This window comes from Microcebus murinus, chromosome 22 (genome assembly GCF_040939455.1).
Source record: "Microcebus murinus isolate Inina chromosome 22, M.murinus_Inina_mat1.0, whole genome shotgun sequence".
NCBI classification, from domain to species: domain Eukaryota; kingdom Metazoa; phylum Chordata; class Mammalia; order Primates; family Cheirogaleidae; genus Microcebus; species Microcebus murinus.
The window spans coordinates 7,662,087-7,687,224 of NC_134125.1; the positions used below are offsets into that span (position 1 = coordinate 7,662,087).

Genomic DNA, 25,138 nt, shown 5'->3' on the forward strand with positions numbered 1-25,138 from the left:
TGGTCTAGGCCAGAGAGAATTGCTAATGCTTAGGGAACCCAGGCAGGCCCACACCCACGCTGCAGGTACCTGGGGGGCCTCGAGGGAAATGTAGACCCTCGGCCTGTCCCAACAGACGGCTGACACCCGGCTCCAGGTGGCCGATGTCGGTGGAAACATGAGCCCAGGGTGGCCAGATCCTTTAATTTCCCAAGAGGAGCCAGCAATTTGGCACTGTTCTGGTTTTTAAATACTGGCTCAATATATATGCACATATTTTCATGCTCGCAGTACTTTATGGAGGTATAATTTACATACAGTAAAATGCGCAAATCTTAAGTGTATAACTTGATGAATTTTGACAGCTCAAATATTTTTAAAACACTGGAGGGTCCAAGAAAATATGTCCATGGGGTGCATCTGGCCCTGGACCCTAGTCTAGCAAGCCATGTGACCCGTATGAGCTAAGTAGGACGCACATGAGCTTGTGCAATGGTATCCTGTGGGGAAGGGGACAGGCTTTGGCGCAAACCCAGTGATAATGTATAATCTCATCACTCTCACAGCTAAGGGCACAGGCTCCAGAGCCCAGGAGCTGAATCCTAGCTCTGCCACTTGCTGTGTGCCTTTGCACAAGTTACTTTGTGCACAAGTTACCCCTCCAAAGTCTTGCTTTGCCCATCTGTAAAATGCGAAGATGATGATCCTAACTTCATAGGGCTGTTGTACGGACGGATTTAGATTAAATAAGTTCACGTGAGAAGCACTTAGAACAGGGCCTGGCGTGTGGTAACTGCTGTGTATGTCTTCACGGTTGTCTTTTTTTATTATTATTAATATACCCTATTGTTTAGAGCAGTTTTAGGTTTAGAGCGAATTCAAGCAGAAGGTATAGCAAGTTGCTATGTATTCCCTCTCCCCCCACCGTTTCCCCTACTGATACATTATTATTCACTAAAATCCACACTTTACCTGGGGGCCACTCTTTGTGCTGCATGGTTCTGTGGGCCTGTTTGTCAAATGCATGATGTTGTGTGCCCACTGTCACGGTAGCGTACAGAATGATGTCACACCATCAGGAATCTTTGTTAGTCCTACGGCTGCTGCAGGGAAAAGCCCCTGTGGCTTACTGAGTAAGTTCTGGTGGGCTGGCAGAAGCCCACCGCTTTCTCTCCAACTCAGGGAAGCATGCACGGCACATTCAGGTGAGAGAAGGGGATATTTTAGGAGTGAACTTGAGTCTGTTCTAATTTACCCAAAGCGGAAGCTACTCGCCATGTTGGCAGGGGCGGGGGTGGGGGTGGGGGGTTGGTGCTGTCGCACAAGTTCCAGCCCCAAGTTTCCCTGCCACACAGCTGGCTCTGAGTCCATAGACCCCCACACCCTCCTGTGTGACTTGGAGTCGCCTTCTCAGCCTCTCTGGGCCTCTTGAAGAAGAACCATCCTCCTGCCCAGGGCTGTCCCTGGGAGAGTTTGGAAGCTCAGATGTGCTAATTCCTGTAAAAGGTCTTTGTATGCTATAAAAAGCTCTAGATTAAAATTGGAAGGTATTATGATTATAATCAGTTATGCAGAAAAAGCGAGCTGTTGGGGAAGCAAGCCCGGCCTTCAGAGGCTGAGCCTGGAGAAGGCAGCCTAGTCGCTTGCACACAGGGGCTCCGTGGCAGTCGTCCGGGGCTCGTCCCTCTGGGAGGAGGTAGCCGGGCAGTCAGATGCCTAGCTGGAGGCTGCCTTTGGCCAGAACGGCAAGGTCAGAGCTGCAGCACCCACTCTGGGGTGCTCCTGGGCGCGTAGACGGCTGGCACAAGCTAACCAGCATGGAGCCACGTTTGTACCGGCAGCTCCCAAAAAGAGAAAATTGGACACAGAAGTTTCCCGACACCTATGAAAATGAAGCTCAGTTGTCCAGCTTCATATACTGGCCACACCCAGGGCAGAGCAGGAAGCATAACTTCTATCCTGCCCTTCTCAAAGAATTGATACTGTTGCTTTTAGGCCCATTATATGAGCATATTGTTGATTTTTTTTTAATACCCCAAAGCAAAATTTATTTGTAAGGCACTAAAGAAAGCCTCCTGTCCCTTTTATGCTGTGAGCCCTCATAAGAGAAGTGAAATTGTGTATTCGCTGCTAAAAAAAGCCCCAGCTTATACAATTTTAACAATAGAAAAATGATCTTTGTGCTTCGGTGCGTGGATGCTTAGAGGAAAACAGGCAGTCTGTTCAGGTGGCTGGTGAATTACAAATGAGTGGTTCGCCTTTGTTTTGAGTGACAAGCAATTTAAATGCAATCTTATGTGGAGGCCTGGAAATTTTTTTCCTCAGAAGAGAAGAGAGAGAACCAGAGGAAAAGGGGGGGAAAAAAAAGAAAAAAAAGCTTCCTTTTAAACTGAAAGATTATATTAGTTGCCACTGAGCAGAGGTGAGAAGTTAGAACTCCATTTGATAATTATAAAATCAGTAGTTTGTGATTGGACATAATTGATGATTATACTGTTGCTAATAGCAGGCCTGCCAGCCCTCGCTGGTGGGACATTTCATTTTTGCACTGCTTCCAAGCCGTGCGAGCCGGCCTGGCACGGAGCAGCGCTCGCAGCATCGCCAGGAGCCTGACACAAATGCGTTTGGGGGCCTGTATTATGTCGGATAAAAAGGGTTCTTAATGCCGACATTTGAAAACACGTTGCTCTGTGCCTTATTTTTAGCCTGGCAATAATTACAAATATTAGAATAAAATTGTATAGCGTTTCTCTCTCGGCAGACTTGCCTCTGCGTCAGAGCCTCCGGGGAGTGGGCTTAGCCTCCTGCTGTCCCGGTTAAAGTCCCGAGGAAGGGGGAAGACTTCATGTGCGGACAGGAGTGTGCCTGTCTGTCTGTCTTCCTGGGTGAATTAGAATCGGTGCACGATCAAGCTGAGTCAGGAGGAGCCTTGAGCCTGCAGCCCAGCACATTCACTGCACAGATGGGGAAACTGAGCCTCAGAAAGGGGGAGCCACTCACCCAAGACGGACAGGGCTGCACTCCTGGCTCAGCTTCTCCTCTGTCCTGCCCTGCTGTTGCCTCCTCTGCCTTGCGTGAGCCCCCACCTGCACGCCCCAGAGGGAGAACCAGAACCGGCATTAAGGACACCCCGCCCCCTCCGCACCCGGCTGATTCCTTTGTACTCCCCAGATTTCACTCCCTCCATTGCTCAGCGTTGCTAATTCCGAGACCCTCTGAGCACCACCGCCTCTCACCAGCCACTGTTTCTTCCAGGATTCCTGCCACATCAGATCCCCACCCCGTCTCTCGGGACCACCACGCCCCACCCTCCCGAGGACCCAGGACCCAGTGGCACAGAGCAGCTGTTCTCAAAGTGTGTTCCACAGAACCCTCATTTCCAGGTTCATTGCCTGAAGAAAAAAGTTCTGTGCCCAAATGCATATGGGAAAACGCTGGATGAAACCAAGTTGAAGAGGGCTTTTTCCTGCAGATCTTGTCAGCACGTCCAGTGTACACATGTTTTGTACCCATGTCCACGGAGAAAAGGGGTGCAGGCTTGATTACTGTAGCACTTTGAAAAGCAGTTTTCCAGTTGCCAGTCCGGGCACTGCTTGAGGGCGTCTGTGTGCTGATACCAGCTTTGCCACTGACTCGTTCTCTCATCTTGGCCAAGCGACTGAGCTTCCCTGACCTCAGTTTCTTCCTCTGTAGAATGGGCTCAGTGATGGCGCTCACAGCCTAGATGTTTGGGGGGATTCCAAAGGCAAAGCACCTAGCGCAGGGTCAGGCTTCGGTTTCCAGAAGCTGCAGCTATTCCTCATGAAGAACTTTGCACAGAGCAGTGCTCAACAGCCAGTAGAGTCAGTGCGCCCTCAGACAGCTCTCGGGAGCTCAGCCTGGAGTGATGGAGTGGGGGGGGGTGGCGGCAGGGGGGTCCCAAATTTCCTGTTTTTAACCACCTGGCAGACAAGGCCTAGGTGGCTGGGACAGGCCTTGCTTCTCCTCTGGCTGCCGCTCTGTATCTGTTATGTTCATCTGTCGGGGACCAAGCACATCGTCACCCTTATATCACAGCGGGCCATGTAAATGTTGCATGTTCCCTCAGACGCTGAGCTATTTCTGATGGTGACCTTCTTAAGGATGTCTGTAGCTGGCCACTGCCACCTCCTCCTTCCCCAGATGGCCTTCAGAGATCTTCCGGTTACAACCCAAATCTGTCGTTCTGGATGCTTTTCTACCACTGTTCTGTGTGTAGGGCACAACCATGCAGCAGAAACACATGGCCTTTTATTGAACGTGGCCTTTGCTTTATGCCAGGCTCACCTGTTCTGGGCACAGGGGTGAAATGCATTAGGGTTGCAGCCCTGGGGAGAGACATTCTATGTGGTGAGAAGAAGAGACATCTGATCTATTAGAAAGCTTTTGTCAGCTTGCACGGGACGCTCTGCTATGTGTTAGCTCATCCTGCCCTGACAGCTTCATGGGCAGGTGGAGAGTACTCTTCCCAATTAATGGATGAGCAAACTGAGGGCAAACTGAACAAACAGCCCAGAGCGGCCTTGCAGATGTGACGTTACGCACAGTACCGGGTCAGGCTCTGATGCCGTCAGGAATTTAAGATTTCTACCCACAAGGTTGTTGCTCTGAAACAAGACTGAACGAGGCAGGACTTCCAAATAGCTCCTGTCTTCGAGAGTCAGGTTCACTTTGGGAAGCCCTAAACATGAACTGATTCAAACTGAATGCCATTCCAGGATACTTTTTGATCTCTGCTTTCGAAAATATTGTCAAGCCATTAGATGAACTCCTAAAGTAGGGGTCAGCAAACTTTTTCTGTAGGCCAAATAGTAAACATTTTTAGCTCTACAGACCACAGGGTGTCTGTCACAGCTACACAACTGTGCCCTTGTAGAGTGAAAGCAGCCACAGACAATATGTAAAAGAATAGCTGTCGCTGTGTTCCAGTAAAACTTTATTTTTTTTTTTTTTTTTTTTTTTTTTTTTTTTTTTTTTTTTTGAGACAGAGTCTCGCTTTGTTGCCCAGGCTAGAGTGAGTGCCGTGGCGTCAGCCTAGCTCACAGCAACCTCAAACTCCTGGGCTCGAGTGATCCTTCTGCCTCAGCCTCCCGGGTAGCTGGGACTACAGGCATGCGCCACCATGCCCGGCTAATTTTTTATATATATATCAGTTGGCCAATTAATTTCTTTCTATTTATAGTAGAGACGGGGTCTCGCTCTTGCTCAGGCTGGTTTTGAACTCCTGACCTTGAGCAATCCGCCCGCCTCGGCCTCCCAAGAGCTAGGATTACAGGCGTGAGCCACAGCGCCCGGCCCAGTAAAACTTTATTTACACAAACAGATGAAGGGCCATAGTTTTACCAACCCTCAATCAGATCATCATTGCCCAGTAGAAATAGAATGCAAACCACACTTGTAATTTAACATTTTCTGGTAGCAACATTTTAAAAAGTAAGAAGCAGTTAAATTTAATGTTAATAATATTTTTTAAATTAACCTAGTATGGCAATAATATTATCATTTCAACGTGCAATCAATATTTACAAAATATTGGGATATTTTACATTCCTTTTTTCATTCTAAGACTTAGAAATCCTGTATTTTACACTTACAGCTCATCTCAGCTCAGAATAGTCCCATCTCAAGTGCTCAGTGGCACAGGGGCTGGTGGCCACCATCTGAGAGCTCAGCTGCAGCGGGGAAACCCGACATTGCAAGGAGACGGACGGTCTCAGAGAGAAATGATACACCATCACAAACTGCTAAGTGCTGTGTAGGGAACCTAGTTAGGGAGTGCTGTGGGCAGGGATGGGAAAATATTAAAGAAATCTTCTGGCACTTTCTCCCACCCCTACGTAGAGTTCCTTTTTAGAAGTCCATGTCTTTACCCAAACCCGAGCCACCACTCCCACTCAGCACGGGCAGCTGTGAGATGGAGCACTAAGGCTTTCTGGCGGCTGATCTTTGATCGTTCTCTGTCTCGGGATCGAGCGATGAATTGCTTTTGTTTCTCGTGATTTTCCTGGGCACTGGGTTGCCAGCGCCGCAGCCTCTAACCTAGTGCAGCTGTAGACGACTTTTGAGGCAGTGGTGTCCGCATGGGGTGTGAGCGGCCGGCCCCACTGTCTGGGATGGCTTTTCTATCCAGGGAAAGGGGGCTGGCATCTGGATTCACAACAGCAATTTGAGTCCCCAGACCTGGTCTAAATCCTGGTCCTGCCATTTACTAACTGGGTGACCTTGGGCAAGTGGCTTAACCTGACTGAGCCTCAGTTTCCTCATCTGAGCTATGGGGATAAGCGCAGCGGCAATTCAGTGATCAGTGTGTCTGTGGAAATAGATGATCATGAATAGCGTCATCTGGCACGTGGAGAACGTTCAGTGTCATGTTGTTGTTGTTGTTAACCCATCAGGGATGCCCCCAAACTGAACAAAGTGCCCCTCCTCACAGTGCTCACAGGAGCCTCCGGCGTTTGCACCTCCTCCCGGGTAGTGCTTCCTCTTGGGTGTAGCTGTGTCTCCCACTCAGCTGCAAGTGCCCAGAGCAGGACCTGTGTCTTTGTCCATCTCAGCGAGAATTAAAAATCTGTCTACTTGGCCGGGCGCTGTGGCTCACGCCTGTAATCCTAGCTCTTGGGAGGCCGAGGCGGGCGGATTGCTCAAGGTCAGGAGTTCAAAACCAGCCTGAGCAAGAGCGAGACCCCGTCTCTACTATAAATAGAAAGAAATTAATTGGCCAACTGATATATATATAAAAAATTAGCCGGGCATGGTGGCACATGCCTGTAGTCCCAGCTACTCGGGAGGCTGAGGCAGAAGGATCACTCGAGCCCAGGAGTTTGAGGTTGCTGTGAGCTAGGCTGACGCCACGGCACTCACTCTAGCCTGGACAACAAAGTGAGACTCTGTCTCAAAAAAAAAAAAAAAAAATCTGTCTACTTGCTTGTGTGATAATTTTCCCTTTCCCTAGATTCTAGAACATTGTTTCTGCCTTCCCCCCACCAGCTTGCCCTTCTTGGGGCGATAATGCTTAATGTTCCACCACCAAACTGGGTCAGCCTCCCCCACTTCCACGCCCTCAAGGCCCCCTGTACTTTGTCTTCCAAGCGTTTAGCACTTACAATTAGCGAAGCATCTGGGGAATGTACCTCAATGTCAGTGTCCCCCACGGGCCTGCACGTCCCACAAGGGTGGGGTCCAAGTCTGCAATATTCATGTTGGGTTCCCAGTCCTCCAGGCTTGGCACATAGCAGGTGCTCAGGAAATGTTTGTTGAGTGAGTGAAAGACTATCATCCACCCTGGAAGGTGGAAGACCAGGGACTTTCTCAGGACAACAATGAATGAGATTAAGGAGCTTTTGTAACTGATTTTTTTAAATCACTTATTCAACGTCTACCATACATTTCTCTCTACCTCTCTTAAATAACGAATTCTTTATGGGCCTTGTAAAATCTTTGAACTGCACTAAGAGAAATATAATGTGATCCACAGATATAATTTTATATTTTCTAGTAGCCACATTAAAAAAAAAGTAAAAAGTGATTACACATTATCACTTTGATATGTAATCAATATTTAAAAAATTGATGAGCTATTACACTATCTTTTATACTACATCTTTAGAAGCTGGTACGTATTTTACACTTAGCACATCTTGATTTGGACTCACCACTTTTCAAATGCTCAGGAGCCACACGAGGTTCGTGGCCGCCATATTGAACACACGTGGTTTTCCGGTTCTTCCTGCTGTGCGTGGAGAGGACAGGCGCTTTCTCAGGTAGTCTTCGTGAGACTCCAGAGACAAGCACAGCTGAGGTCATTACCCAGCACTGGGTGGACCCTGTCATGGTCCCAGGCCAAAGAAAGCTTGGTTATACCTAGAGGTGCCGTACCTGTAGGGCCGGATGCGAGCCAGGAGCTATTCAAAGGGCACTATTACACATGATAACTCATTCCATTCTCCCAGTACCCCTTTGAGGGAAGTGGTTGTATTATCTTCGCCAGTCTACAAGTGGGGTTGTAGAGGCCACGGTTTTAAGTGACTGCCTGCCCACGGACACACAGTCCGTGAGTGGTGGAGCTGGCATTTGAACCCAGGCAGGCTAGCTGCAGTGCCTGTGCCTCAGTTGGCCACCTCTGTGATCAGACTGTCTCAGAAATGGCCTTTGCCGGTGGGGAGTAAAGGAATTATCTAGGTCACGGGTCTTAGAACTGGGGCAACCCACTTGGATTTGTTCATTCGGCAAATTATGTTGAGTACCTACTGTGCGCCAACAACGCTCTTACAGAGCTCGTTTTAAGGAGAGGAATTCGATAAGAGACACTCCTGTCTTTCTCTTTCGGTGACTCCATCAACATGTATAAGAAAAGCCCAGCTCTGATAGAGGTAGATTGACGAGTAAATGCTCTGGGTAGACTCGTCATTTAGGGCGTTGGTGCCCAGGGAGCAGTGTGTCAGTGCCTGGGAGAATAAGACTCATTCCCGTCCAAAGTGGGACACGCAGCCCAGAGCGGCCTTGCAGATGTAGGGCTGGTGGCCTGTGGGTGCCCGGAGCTCACTCCAGACATGTGAGGCCCAGGACTATTCCACTGGGACAGGCCACCAAGAGCCACAATCACTCTGGCTGTGAAGCCAGAGCTCTGGAATTAATAGCCTCCCACAGAGGGGTGGGATGGTGCTGAGTTCTAGAACTCAGCACCATCTCACACACTGCAGGATGGCGTCTCGCCCACGAGCACCTCAGGAAGTCTCATTGGCAGAATGAGAAAGATCCACGAGCAAAGGAATGATTGCAGGAATGTAGCTCTGTGCCACTGGGTTATCCTGCCATTCATTTATTCATCCAATCAAGAAACATTTATTCAGCACCTTCACTATGCCAAGAACTGTTTCCTGTAACTCTGTTACCCTCCAGTGCTTGTGGAAGCTCTTTGATATCTTACAAGAGCTTTAACAATTTCTCCTTAATTTTCAGTGGCGAGTGATATTCCCCAGATAAGTCCCACTTGCCCCCCAAATCATGCCATATTTGAACTTCCAGCATGCCCCTTAATAACAAGAAGAATAGCTGCTCATAACCCATTGCGGAGCTGGGAGCGGTGGCCCACGCTGTAATCCCAGTGCTTTGGAAGGCTGGCGTGGGGGGATTGCTTGAGCTCAGGAGTTCAAGGCTGCAGTGAGCCGTGATAGCCTGGGTGACAGGCTTTTGTCTCTAAATAAATAAATAGTACCAAAAAAAAAAATTTTTTTTTAATCTGTGTGCTGCCCGGCCCTGGGCTTCATTTAATCCCCAGAGCAGGCCCAGGAGGTAGGTCCTGCTTTTTACCACCCCCAGCCCCCGCCCCAGCATTTTACAGGGGAGGAAACCAAGGATCCGAGAGGAGCAGTGACTTACCCACAGTCGCACAGCCTAGACACGGTGGAGCTGGGCTTTGAACCCAGATTCCGACTCCAGAGCCCACACTTACAACATTCATTTCCCCCGCTCCCCCCTCAGTGTTTGCACAGGTAGAAAATGATCAGATTTGCTTGCAGACCCAGATCCCATGGTTACACATGACTCTTTCTCTTGTTGTTTCCAAAGGTGGTGGCCCTTAGTAAGAGAAGTCAGGAGGCGGAGGCCGCTTTTCTGAGTGTTTACAAGCAATTAATTGAAGCACCAGGTAAGAAACTCTTGGGCTCCATAATTGAATAATTAATGATGACAAACTGCCATTAGGACTGTTACACAGGGACTTCCTTGCAGTGGGCTCTGGGGATAGGCCTGAACCCCCAGGTGAGACTAGGCTCTCCGTAGATGGGGAGCTACATTTGGTGTGACATGTCCCCACATGGCTCCCCCCATCTTGCAATGTCAGCCAGGAGCCTACATTGGGGGACTCCTGGTAAGATATCCCACCTGGACCTCCTTGGGGAGGAGCCCCCATCCCATTGCCACAGAGAACAAAAGGTGCTCTCTGCTAGCAGGTGGCCATGGAGGCAGGCCTGCAAACATTCCCCCAGAATGGCACAGCCAACTACAAAAACTTAACATTTAGGCCGGGCGCGGTGGCTCACACCTATAATCCTAGCACTCTGGGAGGCTAAGGCAGGAAGATCACTGGAGGCCAGGAATTCAAGACCAGCCCGAGCAAGAGTGAGACCCCATCTCTACAAATAATAGAAAAGTTAGTGGGCATGGTGGCGCATGCCTGTAGTCCTACTGAGGAGGCTGAGGCAGGAGGATCGCTTGAGCCCAGGAGCTTGAGGTTGCTGTGAGCTATGATGCTGCTGCACTCTAGCCAGAGCAACACAGCAAGACACTGCCTCAAAAAAACTTGACATCGAGTGAAATGAAACCCCAAAGAGCACAACTATATAATTCCATTTGCTACTCAAAGTGTGGTCCATGGGCCAGCAACATTGGCCACACCTGCAAGCCGGTTAGAAATGCAAAGTCTCAGGCCCCACCCTAGGCCCCCTGATTCAGCCTCTGTATTTTAGCTGCTCCCTGTGGGGGGTTGTGAGCACAATCAAGTTTGCGAGGTGCTGGTCTGATGTAGAACTTGCATTTGTTCTACACACTGCATGTTACGAGCCCACAGGGAACAGGCCGGTCTAGTTCCCTTCCCTACGCGCAGAGAGGTGAGCCTGATGCACGAGGTCTCACAGCCAGGGACAGATGTGGCTCCAGTCTTGCCTGTTCTGTGTGACAAGCTGGCTACACATGGAAGACAGTGTTCATTTCCTAGGGCTGCTGTAGCAAACCACCTTGACCTTGATGCCTTAAAGCAGCAGGAATCCGTCCTCTCATAGCACTGGTGTCGGCAGGGCACGTGTGCTCTGCATTCTCTAGGGGAGCATCCTTCCTTGCCTTATCCCACTTCTGGTGGCTCCTGACATCCCTTGGCTTGTGGCCACATCATTCCAGTCTTCGCCTCAGTTGTCGTGTGGCTCCTCCTCTGTGTCTCTGTCTCCTTTCTCCTGTATGGACATTTGCCGTTGGATTTAGGGCTCACCTGGCTAATCCAGACTGATTTTCATCTCAAGATCCTTAACTTGTTTATATCTATATAGACACTTTAAATAAAGTCACCTTATGGGTACCAGAGGTTAGGACGTGGGGGTATCCTCTGGGGGGCCAACCTTCAGCCACACACAGGCTTCTGCTGCCTGGTCCCACGTGCCACCCGGGTCTCGCACTCACAGGAACACAGCATGGCTGCCACACGCCTCTGCTCAGTAGTGAACGTTTTGGCAGCAGGAATGACAGAAGCTGAATAGCACGGCTATGGGCTCTGTGTTCCCCTTGAGCTCATGGCTCCATGGCACGAGGCAGAAACAGGTCATGTGTCTTCAGGCCAAGTCATTATCTCCCTCACTGAGGGCCACACCACATACATGGCCAAGTGGCACCATTCCTTGCAGCCTTTTTGCTTATGTTAGTTCCACTGTCATCAGTAGTCTCTAGAAGAATGCACCTTCTTATTTCCCACCCTTTTCAATCCTTTGGGTCCTCACCATCTCAATGACAAATGACATTGGAAGTACAGACCTCAGAGATGCCTCTCAGGGGTCCCCACACCAGGCTCCTCCACGGGGCCCAGTAGTACCACGCCTGTAGCTCCAGGGGTAGCACTGAGTCGGGCTCGTGCTTCTCCCTTACTGTATGACTGTAGATGAATTAAAGATTCACCTTCTTGAGCTTCTGTCTCCTCGTCTGTAAACTAGGAATAATATTAGAACCTGCCTCATTCAGTTGTTGAGAGGCTTCAAGGTGAATGGTACACAGTAAGTGCTTACTTAAAAAAGTTAGCTACTCTCATTATCTGCTTTCCCTAGGAGATGTGAAATGCTCAAACGTTGGCCTGAGTCATACTAAATCTATATACCCAGGACCTGGTACACAGTAGGCACCTAATAATTGTTGGATATTAGAAATAAGACTTGGCAACAGAAACAGGAAGAAAGGTTATTGGAGCAAAACGATTCCTTTTCAGCTAGAGCCCTCTGCTCATTTTAGCTAGCATTTATTGGGTGCCTGCTGTGTGCCTGGCACTTGCGAGACGCTGGGAACATAGCTGTGAGCCGCAGACACAGACACGCGCTCAGACCTCAGATGCTCGCCTTTGGGTGCAAGAAGCAACCAAATCATTGGTCAGATAACCTGTCATTGCAAATGCACGGGGCGTGCTTGGGGTGTGGTGGGGCAGACAGACCAAGGGAAACAGTGAGGGGGACCTACATCCCTGCCCTCTTGGAAACAAGTCTTCATTTTGGGGGTTCATTGTAATATCCTCATCTTTCTGCAGACAAGGCTGTCAGAACAATCACAGGGCCAGCCAAGGGCCATGGGAGCACCCAAGGTTGGTATGTGGAGCCTTCTGGAAGGTCCACGTGCCCTCCTGCCCCTCTCCCCAAAGCCCAGAGCGGGGAGGTCATCCTGAGCCTGGCGCCGACTCCACGAGTCTAATTTCCCAGCTTCCTCCCCAGGAAGGGAGGGGCGGGGGAGCCGTCCCCAGCTGTCACCGAGCTGGAGAATGAGGAGCCTTAACTGATGGAGACGTACCATACAAACGGCCCCTTTAGGGCCTCTAATTCATTTTCAAGACATTTAAGAATAACAAAATGTTTTAATGATTTCTTAGGGGAATTAGGAAGACATATTTTTGTTCTCATTAAATTTTATCCTCAGATACAAGAACCAAATGTCAGATGTGTTTGGGGCGCTCCGAGCTTCCTTGTTCACTGTCCGCCCCAACCCCCTCCATAAAAATAACACTCCTGGAAAATCTGCCAGGATCCGCTCTGTCCTGTTGTTATATTTCTTGACAGGCAAATTATTTGTCGAAATACTCCCCCCGCCCCAGAAGCCACACAAGTCCTGATTCAACATTTTTGTTTTGAGTGACTGCTGCCAACACAGATCTTTGGCAGAGAATGCGATATAGCGTGATTGCTCAGCAAGTATTTTGATAAGTGTGCAGCCTGTATGTCTGTAATTACGAAAGAAAACCGTAAATCTTTTGGATATTGTTCACACAGATGTGGCGTGAAGTGAGAAAAAAAGCAGTAAAACGTGTTAAAAGCATAATTAATGTCATTGTTGTGGAGGATGATTTGATTTAAACCTCTCTGACTTCTGTATCGGTGACGGCTGATTCCTTTATCGCGCGCGTAGAGTCACTAGGTACCGACTCAGGCTTCAGAAAGCTAAGTTGGTAACTGAGTGATTAGTTACATGGAAAAAATGAAAAAAAAAAACAAAACAAGAAACGAGCAAGTGAGAGGGCAGGCAGATGAGCATTGCTGAGGAGATAAGACAACGGAGGTGAGTGCCACAAAATGGTTGGGATTTTTAAAATTTTACTTTGTTTTTTTAAAATCTGATCCAGGAGATTACAATTTGGGGCAGGTGTTTCTCCTCATGGGGACAAGGGTGGTCAGCAGAGAGAGTGGTTAGGTGCCCAGGGCACAGAGTCAGACACACCTGGGTGGGACCCTCAGCATGGTGTTTTTGTGCTGTGTGATCTTGGCTGGGGCCTTAACCTCTCTGAGCTCTGGTTTCTGTTTCTTTAGAGAAGGGATAATAATACAACCTACTGGTCAGTAGACCTGAGGATTTGGTACGCTGCGTATGGAAGCATTTAGCAGGGTTTAATAACCCGCAGTCCCTTGACATGAGCATGTAAGAGTTCCAGGAGTTACGAGCGTCAGCTGTTGATTACACAAGATTCTGTCAGTTGTCAAGGACGTCGGGTAAGCGGTGTAGGCGACGGGGTTACTGAATCTGTGGGATAGGCAAATGCTTTACAGTGTTTAAGGTTTTTAAATTTGTCTCCTCAATTATAAAAGTAACATATGCACACTGTCAGCTTCAGAAAATACAGAAAAATAGAAAGAGGAAGGGGAAACAACCTACTAGAAACGCATTTTGTTGTTTTTCTTTCTGATCTTTTTTCCCTGTGTATTTTTCCAAAACGGTTGCCGACTCTACACGTGCCGTTTTGAATCCTGCTCTAGCCAACGTGAGCATCCGTATTTCTTCTGTGTGATTACGGATCCTGAGCAACTTTGGTCCATTGTGTCTGTTGTGTGGCTGCATTGTAATTTACTGAGCCTTCTCCAACACTGGCAGTCAGGGTGCGGAGGGACTCAGAGCTTACTGGTTCTGTGCTGTAGTTCTGAGGATGAGGAAGACAACTTGGAAATAAAAATATATTGTAGCCACGATATTGACCACAAACCCAGGATCAGTGGTCAGAAAGAAGAATTATTTCTTTTTCTCCTTGTTGATTTTATATTGGACTCCTTTATTTATTAGTTCACTGAATATCTTTTTATATGTATGAAACATTCATGGTTATTCTGCTGTAACTTAGTGGTTTATATATCCTTAGCCCATTTTTCTATCAGAGAGTGGATTATTTTCTTATTGATTTGTAGACACTCTTTGTATATTAGGGATATTAATCTTTGTCCTGGTGTATATGTTTCATATCTTCTCTCCTAGTTTGCCTTTTGTTTCTTAATTTTGCTGATTATGTCCCTTGTATATGGTACATAGCAGGCTTCCAAAAACATTTGCAGAAAGTTGGGAATCTTAGCAAACTTTTGCTTTATGCCTTCTAAATTTCGTGTCCCTATTTTAAAGCACCTTTATCACCTCAAGGGTATAGTTTGTTTTTAGTTCTTTTGCTATCTTAATTTTAAAAAATTTAAATCTTTGCACATCTGAAATAGGTCGATGGAAGCAGTGAGGGAGGTTGAGTATCTAGCTTTATTGTCCTAAATGACTAGTTCTAGCGCCATCTAGTGGGTAAATCACCTTCACAGATAGGAAATAGAGATTTTCATGTAATGGGAAACTGTTGTCTCTAGGGTGTTGCCCTCACTTCCTCCCCCTCTCCCTTACCCTCCCCCTCGCTTGTGCCTCTCAGTCCTGGCAGGGTCAAGGGGACACCAAAGGGCAACATAAAACAGTATTTAACTTATAAAGAAGGAAAAGCTCAGTGATGTCAAATGTTCCCAAAGATGGCTGATAACTTTGCAGGGCAGTGTCCCGCCATTTCCTGCTGCTTCCTCTGCCAGGAACACCCTTTCCCCACGACCACCTGTCTGAACTGTACTGCAGCTCGCAGCTCAGGATTGGAGAGAGTTAAATGAACGCACCTGGCCTGGCTCTGGTACCAGCAGGTGCCTGATAAAGGGCTGTGGAAGGGCGTGCAAGCCCTGCTTTCATCAACTGTTTCTCTGAGCACTTACTCCGCACAAGCTCCATGGGAACTCTAGCTCCAGTCCAGCCCTGTGCGGCCCTTGGGGACTCTCAAGTCCCCCAGGGGCAGCATGACCCCAAAACAGACAACCAGAACACACAGCAGAAAACGGGCTCCAAGGAGGGGTGTCTATGGAAGTGCCTCAGAGAGGAAGGCCTTTGAGTCTGGCTTTAAAGGCTGAGAGGTTTGTACACGGAGGTCGTTTCTGGAGCATTTGGTGTGTGTCAGGCAGTGTATTCAGCCCCTAATAGATACCCGTCTGCAGTAGGATCCATCATCCTGCCCCACTGTGCAGCTGAGAAGTACAGGCTCAGAGAGGTCAAGCCACTTGCCCAAGGTCACACAGCAGAAAAGTGATGGAGCCTGAATCTAGACCTCCAGCTCCTACCCACTACCCCAGTTACAGGATTAATTTAAAAATCCAAGGAGTTTTGACAAAGCCATTGGTGATTTGAACTGTAAAAACAATTTAAAAAAAAAAAATAGTTAAAGGGTCTTCGCTGCCAGTAGATTGAGAAGTTCCAGGCGGGGCGGAAGAGGCCTTTGCTGAAAGGTAAATGTGTTGCCTGAGGAAGAACAAGTTAACCCTTCAGCAGCCAGGAGCTCCTGGTCCTCCTGGCCCAGGGCTCCAAACCTGGGGGGCAGAGAGAGGAAGGGCGAGTAAGACTCTAGGCTAATCCCATTCTGCCACTTTGCGTCCTACGTCACATTGACTTCTCCGGGCCTCAGTTTCCTCACATGCAAAATGTGGATGATAATCTCCCCTGATGACAGGTGGCATTGGGTGAGTTCAGTGAGCAACACTAAATGTGGGGCCTGCACAGAGTCATTGCCCCTGCAACTCATTTAACAAATACTGAGCACCTGCTGTTTGCCAGGCACTCTGCTCAGCCACAGGGCCACAATGTTGAGCAAAACAGATGCCATCCCTGCCCTCCTGGAACTTTCTTTGCAGCCCAGTATATGGGAACTTTGGTTGTATTGTAATGAATGGGGGTTTGAGTCCTAGCTTGCTGCTCTCTGGCTGGGTGGCCTTGAGTAACTGGCTCTACCTGTATGAGCCTGTTTCTTCCTTTTAGAAAAGCAAATTACCTGTCAGTTTAAGGGAGGGTTAAGCAAGGTAAAGGGTGCAAACTCCTTAGCGGAGTATCTGACACGCAGCAAGGGCCCAGTGAACAGTGGCCGCTGCTATTCTTGCTGCCGATGCTGTCGGTGGTGGTGTCGTTATTACTACCACAACACCCAGTGCCAAGAAGGAAGACTCCCATTCGCAGCCCCTCGGTCGCTGCTCTAGCCAGGAGACCCCCGAATCAGCTGGCTCTGGCGATGGAAGGAAGAAAGGGTGGGCGGAAGCGAGGCTCACGGCCGCCCATGAGGGCTCCGTGCCCCATCTGCTATGGAAAAGTTGAGATTAAAGGATCAAAGTTAGTCTCACTGCCACCATCAATAGCCTGAGCCTCCCACCCACACAGTCGCCCGGAGCCCGGGCCCAGATGGGAGAAGGCTTCTGTCTCGGAGATATTTTGGAGGGGCGCACGCATACTTCTGCATAAATGTGTTTCTAAACAGCCTCTCGGACAGCCTTTCCGGCTCCAGCTTTCCTAAAAAAAGCTCCGAATGCCACTTTCCTTCAGATGGACATAGTGGGAGGATAGAGACAGCTTTTCCTAGAGTCCCCAAACTCACCCCCCCACCACAACTTTTAAAAAAAACACCAACAGCGCCAGCTAGTGGCAGAAGATGGAATAGACGGCGTCTTACCCACTCCCGGGCAGCGCCTTCGGAGAGTGTGGTGTGGTGTTAAAATGTTAGAAATCCCTTGCCTGTGTTCTGTCGGGGTTCAGATCGAATACAACCACAATGAATTAGTCATTTTATTAAGCAGCTTATGGTTGACGGCTGTAAGACAAAGGTGGCTCCACTTCCCAAGGACGTCCCCAGCCCCCTGCACGCCTGCGGGACCTGCCCCCGCCGATGGTTCCCAGTTGATCTTCTGTGTCTGCCTGTGTTCTCAAACAAGCAGATACTTCAGATACAACGTCCGCAAATCCAGGTTGGATCTAAGGCTGTTTGATTCCCACTGCCAGTGCCCCGTCTATACGTGGCGGGAGTGGGGGGGGGTGCTCACGTCTCTCGGCAGCACTGGCAGCTGTGGGCAGCCGTGTATGTTCGCTGGAAGGTTTCTAGTAGAAGCGCTGAACCCTACAGAGACCTGGGTCACTGGCTCCAAGCAAGGGTTTGTACACATGCTCTGTCCCCTCTCCTTGACACCAGGATAGGAGACCTGGTAGACAGTAGAGGGTAACATGAGTGGTTTCGGAGGTTGGGAGCTTCGTGGCACCCAGTGTTTCCCCACGTGGAGTCGCCTGATGATAGGGGGCAGCCTAGGTGTATCTGGGCATAAGACTGAAACTCTGAACACATGGCAGGATGTGACAGGTGTCACCTTTCTGCTTCAACACCTACGTATAATGCCTGCACATCTCCCCTCTGAACTGAGGGAGAGCTGGCCCAGGCTCAAGGTCTTGGGCGGGCGATGGGGTTTAACTAGAATTTAATATCAGTTTTCTTTTGTGGGTGTACGTGTGTGTGCACACATTTATTTTTATGCCTAAAGTACCTTCTGTTTGTGATACAAGATCCCAATTTTCTATTTACAATAGCAAAACAAAACATTCCTTTGAAGGTATTTAAGTTTTTAATAATTGGGTCAGCTAAGGGCAAACGTCAGGTTGGTCATCCTTTGGGGACATGCAAATGCAGCAGAGGTTATGAAGCGAGTTCACCAGCGTCTGTATTTGGGCTGTGCTGCCTTAAGGGAGAGGCCTGGGTTCAAATCCAGCTCTGCCTCTTTATCTTGTTTGGTGACCTTCAGCACGTGGCTTTCTTTTGCTGGGCTTCAGTGTTCTTATCTGGAAAATGGGGATGATAGTGGTGTCTCATGTGGCTATTTCAGTAATTAAACGAGATCTAAATACATGCAAGGTGCCTGGCACATCTGCGTGGCGGTCCGGAAATTCAAGTTCCTGCGAGCTCTTGGCTCCAGCTCCTGGGTGGGGTTCTCATCGCCCCATGCCCAGCTTCACGGGCATGGGTGTCCTGCGGCCCCAGGACGGATGGTTGCTGGAGTATGGAGGGCCATAGCCCACTCTTAACCCAGCCCAGCCCTCAGGGAGGGAGGGATGCTGGCCCCACCAGTCGCCTGGGCACCACCAGCCTCTCTGAGCCCCCATGTCCTGATCTGTAAAGTGGCTCAGTTGTTGTGAAGGTGGAGTGAGGCCATGTCTCTGGGACAGTAACCCCAGGGGGTGGTCAGACAGGGCAGCCGCTGGTTCCTGATCTGACACGGCTGTTTCTCTGGTATTCCCTTTGGCTAGAGGGGCCCCCCCACCCCCTGCTGACTCCCTCATGTCTTTTAGGGCTCTGCTCAGACACCACCTTCTCAGGGAAGCCTTCCCTGATCACTGCCTCGATTAACACCACACCCCGCAACGCACACCCAGCCCACCCTGTCCCGGCCCCTCTGCTTCCCTCCCAAGCCCCTGTCAGTGCTCCTGCCTCACGTGTCCCTTGCCCATCGGTCTCTCTGGAACTTCAGCCCCGGGAGGGCGGAAGTTCCCTCTGCATCATCGCCGGGACTCCTCGGCCCAGAGCCTTCCCTGGCCGCAGCAGGTGCTCAGGACACCTTTGGCAGCTGCAGAAACAATGTCCGACACGTGGTCGGTGCTCAGTAAACACATACCGATGGATAAGTGACTGTCAGCTTCCTGTTGCTACAGTGACTAATAACTACAAACTCGGTGCTTAAAACAACACACATTTATGATCTTACACTTCTGGAAGTCCCAAGCCCAAAATGGTCTTGCTGGGCTAAAGTCAAAGTGTCAGCCAGGCTGTGTTGCCCCTGGGGGAGCAGGGAGAAGCAGGGGGAAGCTGCTTCCTGGCCTTTTCCAGTGTGGCGAGGCCACCCGCATTCCTCAGCTCGCGGCCCCTCCCTCTGCCTTCAGAGCCTGCAGTGTGGCATCGTCATCACTCTGACCGCAGCCCCTTCCGTCTGCAGCCTCGATTCCCTGTTCCATGTACCGCGACGCAGTCACGGCTTCCAGGGCTTAGGAAGCGATGTCTTTGAGGGGCCGTTCTTCCATCCACCGCAGAGATGCTCCCAGGGAAACCCTGAGACCCTGTGACACCCAGGCCCCTGATAATTTCACCATGAGTCACTCTTTTCACACAACCCACATTCATTGAGCACGTACTATGTGAAAGGCCAGAGCTGGGCCCCAGAGGAGAAAGAGAGGACTTGGGCGGAACAAAAACAGGATGCCCCTGTCCCCCACTGCTGTCAAGGTCACTGAGAAATCTCTTCCGAACATTTTAAAGACATTTTGTCATTTCTCTCTTTCAATTTGTGTTTGCAAGAGCAGCAGTGACATTTAGCAGATGCATCAAATGACACCATGGAACAAAGTTCACAGGAAGCCCTGGGGTTTGCCAGCCGCCCCAGCAGAGCGTTCTCCCCATGGAATTTGGCAGAATCTTCCAGTTGTTCAGATGCTAGTCGTTTTTTTCCTCCCTTACTGCATTTCCAGCAAGATAGTTCGGGGCGGAGGCTCAGGGATCCATGGATCTCTCCCAGATTGGGAGGTGGGAAGAAGTGAGTTACCCACGTGACATAAAATCTGGGAACGTGGCACCATGCACTAAGGGAGGAAGTAAAGGGTAGACAGTGCCCAGGGAAGTAAATAATTATTACTATGTACATTTCCGAGCAGCCAGCTCCACCCACAGCCCTGTTCCTTGGGAGTTGAAGAGAATGGGGCCTGCTCCCTCCCCTTGTGGAATGGGCTTGTCTCCCTATAGCAGATGAAATGGATACAACAGGAGGGAAGTAGGTTAGACTCAAGTGAGGACTTCCTATGAGACTTGGAGTCTTGGCAGCTCCTCAGTCCTGCCTCTCACAGTTTGTATCCAGTCCCTTGCCACGTGTTCTGTGTTGAGCCGTGTCCCCCAAAAAGATACACTGAAGTCCTACGCCTCAGTACCTGTAGAAGTGAACTTATTTGGAAATAGGGCCTTTGCAGGATATGATCAAGGTAAGATGAGGTCATTAGGGTGGCCCCTAATTCATTATGACTGATGTCCTTGTAAGGAGGGGGGGCCCTGTGATGGGGACAGCGATTGGAAGGTGCACCTGCAAGCTGAGGAACGCCAGGATGGCCAACCGCACTGGAAGCTGGAAAAGGGCCTGGATCCTTCCCTGGAGCGTTGGAGAGAACATGGCCCTGACGACGCTTTCATTTCCCATCTCCAGCCTCCAGAACACAGCGTGTTCACTTCCTAGGGCTGCTTCACCGAATCACCACGTTCTGGGTGGCTTAAAACAATGGAAATTTATTTTCTCAGTTCTGGAGTCAAGAAGCCCAAAATCAAAGTGTTGGCAGCATCGGTTCCTTCTGGAGGCCTCTTTCCTAGCTGTGGGTGGATGCCAGTGGTCCTTGGTGTCCCTTGGCTCCTAGATGCGTTGTTTCCATCTCTGCCTGCATCTTCATGTGGCCTTCCCTGTGTCTGTGTCCTTTCCTCCTCTTGTAAGGACACTAGTCATTGGATTAGGACCCACCCTACTCCAGCGTGACCTCATCTTGCCTTGATATCTGCACAGACCCTTTTTCTGGTATAGTCTCATTCTCAGGTTCCATTGAACATTAATTTGAGGGGTCACTGTTCAACGCAGTGCATCAGCCCCCCACCCCTGTGCTCCCTGGCTAACTGTTGGATCTGAGCACTGCTCCCACTTCTGCCACTGCCGTGGCTATAGCCACATCACAGCTGCCTGGACTGTTTCAGTAGCCCCTTGTCTGGCACCCTCTACAGCCCAATTTTCACATTGCAGCTTGGATGAGCCTGTGAAAAAGGCAGATTAGAACGTGTCACTTCCTACTGCCCATTGGATGAATCCCCATCCACGTCATCAGTGGAGGGGCTTTGGGATGTCCCTGCCTGCCCATCCCACATGTTCCCCAACTCCACTCCAGCCCCTAGGGCCTGGTATCATGTCCTCGGATGCTGCCACGCTATGCACGCATTCCTTCCAGCCACCAGCCCGTTGCACATGCAGTGCCCTCCACCTGAAGCTCTTCCCACAGATCCTCCCTGCCCCCAGCGGCACCCCAGCTCCGTGTCGCATACTCAGCTCTTTCCTGATCCCCCGCCCCAAGGTGGGTCCACATCCCCTCTTGGCTCTATGTTGATAGAAACATTCTCTGTAGTCCCTCTGAGCACCTCTGTAAGGAGCAGCACCTGTCACCCTCCCTGGGATGTCGGCTGCATAAGGACAGGCTCTTGTCCATGTCAGTTACCATTGTGTCCCCTGACAGATGCTCAACCTGTGCCGAGTAAAGCAGGTGCAAGGACTCCAGGTTCCCCAGCAAGCTCTGCCTGCTTCAGATTTGTCCCTACAGAATGTCCCAGCACCACACCATGGGCTTCACACCAGTAGGGGAGCGACTGTGTTTATCCCCATTTTGCAGATGGGAAAACTAAGGCTTGATGGAGGAAGAGGTAGTCATGTGTTGGTTTGGATCCTCTGGGAGCCAGATGCCAAGATGGCGTGAGACATGCAACGATGTATTAGGGAGACCCATGAGTGATAAAGAGGAGGGCGTGGGAGGAGACAGGGACACAGGTCTGGCACCTGAGAGGGAGAAGAGGAGGAGGGAGGACGGGAGGATGGCCTCACGCTCTGCCGCACACTCCGGGAAGTGTGCCAGGCTGGCGGGGAGTCCCAGGGCAAGCGCTCTGGTCAGCTCAGGCTGCCGTAAAGAGGCACCGCAGCTGGGCGGCTTACACGGGAGAATTTATTTTCCCACAGTTTGGGAGGCTGGAAGTCCAAGATCAACGTGCCTTCAAGGTTGGTTTCCGGTGGAGCCTCTTTTCCTATCTTGCAGGCGGCCACCTTCCCCCTATGTCCTCACGCGGCCTTGCCTGTGTGTGCACAGAGTGACCACTGGTGTTTCTTCCTCTTCTAAGGACGCCTGTCCAGTTGGTTTTGGACCCCACCTGTATGACCTCATTGAACCCTAGTGGCCTCCTTAAAGGCCCCGTCTCCAAGCGCAGGCGCGTTGCGGGTCAGGGCTTCAGCTTGTGAGTTGGGGGACGCAGTCACGGTTCACAACTGCCTGTTCCAGCGTCGTCGGGCAGGACTAGCCCGCCGTGCTGTCATTGGCTGGGAAGATGCGGCTGCTGGGAGGGTCTGTCTCAAGGGAGAGCCGAGTGGCGTGCTCCGTGGCCACTGTAGTCACATAACAGCAACGCTGCCGTGGGGCCTGCCGGGCGCTGGGCCCGCAGTAGAGGCTCCGTGTGCTCTCGTAGACCCCGCACAGCCCCGCGCCAGCTCTGGTTGCTATCTCCTTTTTACTGATGGGAAGGCTGAGGCACGGGGACCTTACGTGACTTTCCGTTATGGTGGTACAGCCAGGATTTGACCTCTAGCCTGGCCCCCCTCTTTCTCCGAGGATGGCTTTGGGAATTTGGGGCGTTTGCAGTGTTCGTACCTTTTGTATCAAGTTCAACTGTGAAAGTGTTTAATAATCACCTTCCCTGAACACCCAACTAAGGGATAGGCCTAGGGCCAAAAGTGCTCACCTCAGCGGAACCTTGCCCCCTGTTTGTCAACGACCAATGTTGAATATATGTCTGGGATGTGCTTGTAATACGAATTTGGACAGGAGAGCCCAGAGAGGTCAGTGCGTTGTCCGAGGTCACACAGCAAGCTAACAGAACCAAGGAGAGCCCTCTCTGGCCTAATAGTAAGAAATCAAGGCCCCCGTGCCCTGTCTCAAAGGAGCCTGGCCCAAGAGACGAAGCCAGGCAGTACCACAGCAGAGCCAGGACGAGAGAGTTGGTCCCCTCCAGCCTCCCTGAAAATAATCCTGCTGTCCTGTACTGAGCACTCGTGCCGGGTACTGTGCTAACTGCTTTACAGAACTTGCATCACCAACTCCTCACGGTGATCTTGGTGTAGATGCTATTAGTGTCTCCCTTTTACAGAAGGGAACTATGAAGTATACGGGTCTGAAATGCCTTATTCAAGACCCCACACTGAGTAAGTGCCAGAGGTGGGATTCGAACCCAGATGGCTCTGCCCCCAGAGCTGTGCTCCAAGCTCACCTCTTCAGCCCTGCTCTCACGCCAATCAAACTTCTACTCAGTCAAGCTTTCCCCTTCTGCAACTCACATGCACTAACTTCCAGTTGCCTCAGTTATTGAGCAGACATTTATTATGCACCTAGTGTATGTCAGCAAACAGACCTTTGTAGCCTCTTTCTTCCTCCTGGCTCACTGTGGCAGGTCTGTCCTTCCTGGCTGCGTTCCTAGCCAGGTTGCCCTGAGAGTCAGCTCAAACTGAGCCAGACGTCATCCTCCAAGCCTGGGACAGTGCTGCATAAAGCCTGGGTGTGCCTGGCCCCTCCCCGCTGTCTTCTGAGCATTTGCTCCTCAATCCTATTATGTGTGGCCCAATTTTACCCAGCCTTGAAATGAACCTATTGGACCAGTGATTTCTGGGGCTCCCTTGGTTAAAATTCAGCAGGTTTATCAATCAGGGTTCGTTAGGGACATGCAGCAAAAGCCAACTCTGGCAAAGGTGTTAAGCAGGAGAAGAATTTATTAGAAGGCCCGGGGTGGGGAGAATGGCAAGAACATCTGCTCAGATGGGCCAGAGCAGTAAGAGCCGCACGGAGGGAGTCAAAGTCCCAGGGCAGAGTGTCTGATTGGCCAGCCTGAGTCAGGTGACCCTCCTTGCCAAGGGAAGGCAGGACATCTTGATTGACAGCCCCTTGGGAAGCTAGGAGGAAGTCACAACCCCACGTCCCCCCTGGCCCACAGGTCTAACAGCTGAGCCATTCGGGACCCCCACCTCCATCGTGGAAAGACAGACAGACACTCCAACCGTCCACGCAGGAATCTTTAGGACTGAGTCCCAAGGATGTGTGACACATTCCCCAGGGGACTCTGATATGCCCCCTGTTGAAGAGCCAGCAGGGTCACTCAAAGACCTCGAGTGTCGTGGTGCAGAGTGAATGGATTCCGATCCCTGCTTTGGCTCCTGGGATTCAATTACAGCCTGATTTTGGCTGAGGTGTCTGAATGCCACCCTCCCGCTACCCTCTCCCTCAGATCAGGGAACCAGGAGGCACAGAGTGCGGGAGGAAAAGGTCCAAGGACCCATCTCAGCCCCGCCACCAACTCCGGCAGACTTCAGGGGCATCACTGGACCCCACTGTATCCTGGGCTTGGGGGATATTGGACAAATTGATCTGATATGTCCCTCGCCTGTGTGACTTTCTAAGCTGGAGTCTTTGGGCCTCAGAGTAAGGTTAGTTCAAAGCGAGATTACTGGATTCTGGGTCTCCTGGGGACTTATGCAAACATGGGAAGCCATTCCCTGTCCCCGACACTCCACAGCGTCACCTCATGGACAGCAGCTCCCGGAATGCCAGGAGCCTGGTGCGCTGGCGTCTCAGGGCACCAGCAGCAGCCCGCGCATAGCAAGCCTGCTCTGTGCCTAGCGCTGTGCGGGTCTCTGCACACCTTCTCTCCCCAGTCCCCGCGACACCCCACCCACACAGCCCCACTGTACAGATGAGTAAACAGAGGCTCCAAGAGGTTAACCAACATGGCCAGTTGGAGTCCAGTGGACACCCGCTCTGTAAGTCATACTGCCTCTCTCAGGACCTTTCTTAATCTGCCTGACAATTCCTGGGAAGTAAGAATGGTTACATTTTTCCCATTTGATAAATGAGGAAACTGAGGTTCAAAACCCCATGAGATTTGGACCCAGAGCTGGACTTGGGATGTTGTGAGCTTAACGGCCATGTTCTACACGGTGTCAGCAACCGGCCACCT

General features: G+C 50.5%; 1 protein-coding gene across 3 annotated transcripts in view; it reads left to right on the forward strand.

The window, feature by feature from the left end:
• The window catches only part of CUX2 (cut like homeobox 2), a 238,487-nt gene that overhangs the window by 173,703 nt on the left and 39,646 nt on the right, over nucleotides 1-25,138 (forward strand). For all 3 annotated transcript variants that reach the window (XM_020283094.2, XM_020283091.2, XM_020283093.2), the window contains one exon: nucleotides 9,565-9,643. In XM_020283094.2, the coding sequence (XP_020138683.2) occupies nucleotides 9,565-9,643 (79 nt within the window). The remainder of the gene's footprint in view (nucleotides 1-9,564; nucleotides 9,644-25,138) is intronic.